Source organism: Phoenix dactylifera, chromosome 4, assembly GCF_051530095.1.
Source record: "Phoenix dactylifera cultivar Ajwa chromosome 4, Ajwa_hap1_PhDact_Kaust_v1.1, whole genome shotgun sequence".
Lineage (NCBI taxonomy): Eukaryota > Viridiplantae > Streptophyta > Magnoliopsida > Arecales > Arecaceae > Phoenix > Phoenix dactylifera.
This window is the reverse complement of record NC_143193.1, coordinates 28,137,876-28,141,829: the sequence shown is the minus strand read 5'-3', so window position 1 is coordinate 28,141,829 and position 3,954 is coordinate 28,137,876. Positions and strand designations below refer to the sequence as shown.

Sequence of the window (3,954 nt, the reverse complement as noted above, 5' to 3'; positions counted from 1 at the left end):
GAGGCCTAACCCTCGGATGCCTGGCCTAGTGCCGGATGAATTTCCTGAGGCCTAACCCTCGGATGCCTGGCCTAGCGCCGGAAGAATTTTCTGAGGCCTAACCCTCGGATGCCTGGCCTAGCGCCGGAAGAATTTTCTGAGGCCTAACCCTCGGATGCCTGGCCTAGCGCCGGAAGAATTTTCTGAGGCCTAACCCTCGGATGCCTGGCCTAGCGCCGGAAGGATTTCCTGAGGCCTAACCCTCGGATGCCTAGCCTAGTGCCGGAAGAATTTCCTGAGGCCTAACCCTCGGATGCCTGGCCTAGCGCCGGAAGAATTTCCTGAGGCCTAACCCTCGGATGCCTGGCCTAGCGCCGGATGAATTTCCTGAGGCCTAACCCTCGGATGCCTGGCCTAGCGCCGGAAGAATTTCCTGAGGCCTAACCCTCGGATGCCTGGCCTAGCGCCGGATGAATTTCCTGAGGCCTAACCCTCGGATGCCTGGCCTAGCGCCGGAGGAACTTCAAGAGTCAGGAGTCGGCGAGGTGCTACCGGGAGTTAAAAAGAGGAAGGATGAAAGTGAAATGAGGAAACACTCTGTTTGCATTAACTTTCATTGCACCAGGGCCGAGACCCATACAACATGGCAAAACGCCAACATACAAAGAAAAGAACAAAGAAAAATACAGAGGGTCAGCTCGGAGGAACCCCTGGGTCGGGAACGGCGAGCACACCCGCAAGGGGTAGGGAGACAGTTGGAGAATCAGCAGGCAATGGCATCGAAGGGGAGTCGAGGAGGGAGACCCCACTCAGGTCAATTTCGGGGTATCTAGCGGACACCCTCGCCAGGCCTTCATCGAAGCCTAAGACAAAGGAGTCGGACCCCGCGTCCGACATGTCACGGATGAACTCGGCGGACTGACGATAGGCCTGTACCGCCTGACGCCCGATTTCCGCGCTCTTCTCGGCCAGCGCCGCCTCCGCTCGCTCCGTAATCTGAGCTTTCGCCTCCATGACCTTCGCCACAATCCGGTCGTCCGCCTCGGAGGAGACCCTCAGCAGATCGGCCCAAGCCTCCATGTGCTTCGCCTCGGCAGCAACGCGAGCAGCCTCAGCCTCCTCCAGGCGCGAATGAAGCTCCTGGTTGCTCGCACGGGACTCCTCCAAGGCCGATTCCAATTCGGCCAGCTTGGCTTCAAGAGACCGGGCTCGGTTGCGGGCGTTGTCGGCTGACTGCTGGGCCTTCTCCCACCTCTCCCGGAAGTCGGCAGCCTTCCGGGACTGCTCTTCGGCCCGCTCCTCCGCCTTCCTGATCTCGCCTTCGAGACCCGAGGCAACCTTGAGTTGCTCCTGCGTCTCCAACAGTTGCCTCTCGAGGGCGGCGAAGCCGAGTACCCGCTCTTCGGCCACCTGGAGCCTCGTCTCGAGGTCCCTGGTCATCCTCCCTGCCGCAGCCTGGCCTCCCTCCTCTACAGCTTTCAGTCGGCTCTCGGCCCTCGCCAGAAGCCTCGCCTGTTCCTCGTGGCTTTCCTCCAGACGGATCATGTACTGGGCGAGCTAAGAGATAGGAAAAATGAGGGTGTCAGGCGGGGATCAATAGAGCCTATAAATGACGAAAGCGGCCAGAAGAACACTCACCGACATGAGACAGACGCAGCTGGCAGCTCCGACGTCAGGGATCCCCATCTGCCGGACCCGCCTACGGTCACTCTCCAGCAGCACCTTCTCGATGAGGTTTCGGGCGCCGGCGAAAGTGAAGGCTGACCCCGACTTCGCCCCGGAGCCGGACGGTGGTTCTGCGGCCTTACCCTTACCCATTGCTTGGGGGAGAGTCATGCTGACCGTGCTCGGGGCGGGGGCCGCTCCAGAAATCGACAGGGTCCCGCTCGGCCGGGGCCTCGGCGCGCTCCTTCTCGTATCATCCGAAGCCGACCGAGTCGAAGGCCGGGCTGGGGACCGATTGCGTCCGACCCGGCCGTCTCGGGCGCGCCCGGGTGACGCCTCCGGAAAAGCGGTAGTCTCATCACCGGAGGGCTGATACGGCGTCAACTGTCGGTCCGAGCCCGCGGCGCCCCCCTGATCGGTGGGTCCGGACCCGTCTATCGGCGTCGGAGTCGCCTGCTGGCGGGACTTCTTCGCCGGTGGGACCCCGCTCGGAGGAGTCCGTTTCTTCCTCTGGACCGCTTCCAGTAGGGACGCCCTACTGACAGCCATCGCCTTGTCCGACCGCATGACGTCGTCGATTTCTGCAAAAAGGACGAGATGGTCGGAGACTGAGAAACTGATGGAAAGAAGAAACGAAAGAGGAGAAAAGAGCTAAAAAAGAAGTGGTGGCGGGCTCACGGTCGGCGGGGACCGAGCTCAGACCGACGTTCACCAAGGCATCCTCGAAAATAAGGCGGGCCACCGGGGGAAGCCGGCCCTCGGCAACCAGCCCCCTCAAGACGGCAACGCCATCGGACTCCTCCCTCGACAACCTCGATAAGCCGATCGGGGACTTCATCGGCGTCTCCCAGGTTGTCCCGATTCCCCAAGAGGGATCTACGTCAATGAAAAAGAAACGCTCCTTCCAGCCGTGAATGGAGGAAGGAGCATCCTTGACGAGGCCGCACCCTCGCCGCGCCCCGAAGCACCACCACCCTCTGTCTCGGAGGTGGCCGTTCAGGCCGTAGCATTCCCAAAAGACATTCAGGGTGGCGGAAACCTCATGCATGCGGCAGAGAACCTGGAAGGCCGTCAGGATACGCCATGAGTTCGGCACCAGTTGCGTCGGCGCCACTCTTAAACCCCGAAGCACCTGCACGACTAAGTCCGAGGGGGAAAAGCGGAACCCAGCCCGAAGGATGTCCTCATTGATGGCGACCTTCCCTGGAGGAGGATGGGACATCCTCTCCTCAGGCCCCGGGAGCGTAATGTTGCAGGCTTCGGGAAGGTGGTACCGGGCCACGAACCTATCTAGGTCTTCAGGGACCAGCTCCGACTGAATGAGGTCCGCCCTTACTTCGTCCATCCCTAATGGCCAGTGAACCTACGGTCAGGACGGGGTCAAGAGGGGGGAAGGCACCGGAACGACTGGAGTACACTAACACGAAAGGAGAAAGTACGGAGAGCCCTAAATTGAAGAGTGGGGCAATTCACCGGAAAGGAAGGAAGAACGGCTCCGAGAGCGTCAAAGGAGGAGCGAACGAACAGTTCGGCGGCAACGGCAGCGGCACAAGGGAGAAACTTGAAGATGCCTGTGAAGAGAAAGGCGGACGGGGGAGGGCCCCCCGGTTAAATAGGTGGAAAGGCGGGTGACGCCTCGGTGACGCCAGAGGACGCCTGGCTGCCGAAAGTTTGTTCGCGCCCCCAAAGGCGAATCGACGCCATTAAGGAAGGATGTCCGCCGAAATCCGCAGACCGCCAGATCAGCGACAACTGCCATACGCCATAAAGAAGGCGGGAAGCTCGGAGCGCGCGCGCCTTTCCGAGGGATGGCGGTAATCTCGAAGCATCACTCCCTTCACCCGTTCCCCTCCTGGTTCCAGGCTCGGGAGTGGGGGGCTACTGTTACGGGGGAACTTAGCCACCATGCCCCACGTGACCGGCACGCGCGCCCAGGAAGACTACGGCTGCCCCTTGATCCAGCAATCCGACCTCGGGTCGGATATCTTCGGCTCCGCAGCCCGACCCCGAGTCGGCTGCCCCTTGATCCAGCAATCCGACCTCGGGTCGGATATCTGCGGCTCCGCAGCCCGACCCCGAGTCGGCTGCCCCTTGATCCAGCAATCCGACCTCGGGTCGGATATCTTCGGCTCCGCAGCCCGACCCCGAGTCGGCTGCCCCTTGATCCAGCAATCCGACCTCGGGTCGGATATCTTCGGCTCCACAGCCCGACCCCGAGTCGGCTGCCCCTTGATCCAGCAATCCGACCCCGCGTCGACAATCTCTCGACAACAACAGACTGTTCCTCTGAGGCACGCCGCGGCCCCCTGC

The 3,954-nt window shown here is 61.7% G+C and overlaps 1 protein-coding gene across 1 annotated transcript; it reads right to left on the bottom strand.

Annotated features, from left to right (window-relative positions):
* Positions 1–397: 397 nt before the first annotated feature.
* Positions 398–2,615, bottom strand: LOC149753767 (uncharacterized). The gene is made up of 2 exons (XM_089930107.1): positions 1,618–2,615; positions 398–1,536 (listed from the first exon to the last, which is right to left on the bottom strand). The coding sequence occupies exons 1-2, from the start codon at positions 2,209–2,211 to the stop codon at positions 673–675; spliced, it is 1,458 nt and encodes a 485-aa protein (XP_089786233.1). The 5' UTR covers positions 2,212–2,615; the 3' UTR covers positions 398–672.
* Positions 2,616–3,954: the final 1,339 nt, after the last annotated feature.

Excerpts from the sequence above, each read along its gene's own strand:
- LOC149753767 (XM_089930107.1), bottom strand. The coding sequence starts at position 2,211 with ATGCGGTCGGACAAGGCGATGGCTGTCAGTAGGGCGTCCCTACTGGAA. Across the intron at positions 1,537-1,617 it reads GCTGCGTCTGTCTCATGTCG|CTCGCCCAGTACATGATCCG; the intron begins GTGAGTGTTCTT and ends CCTATCTCTTAG.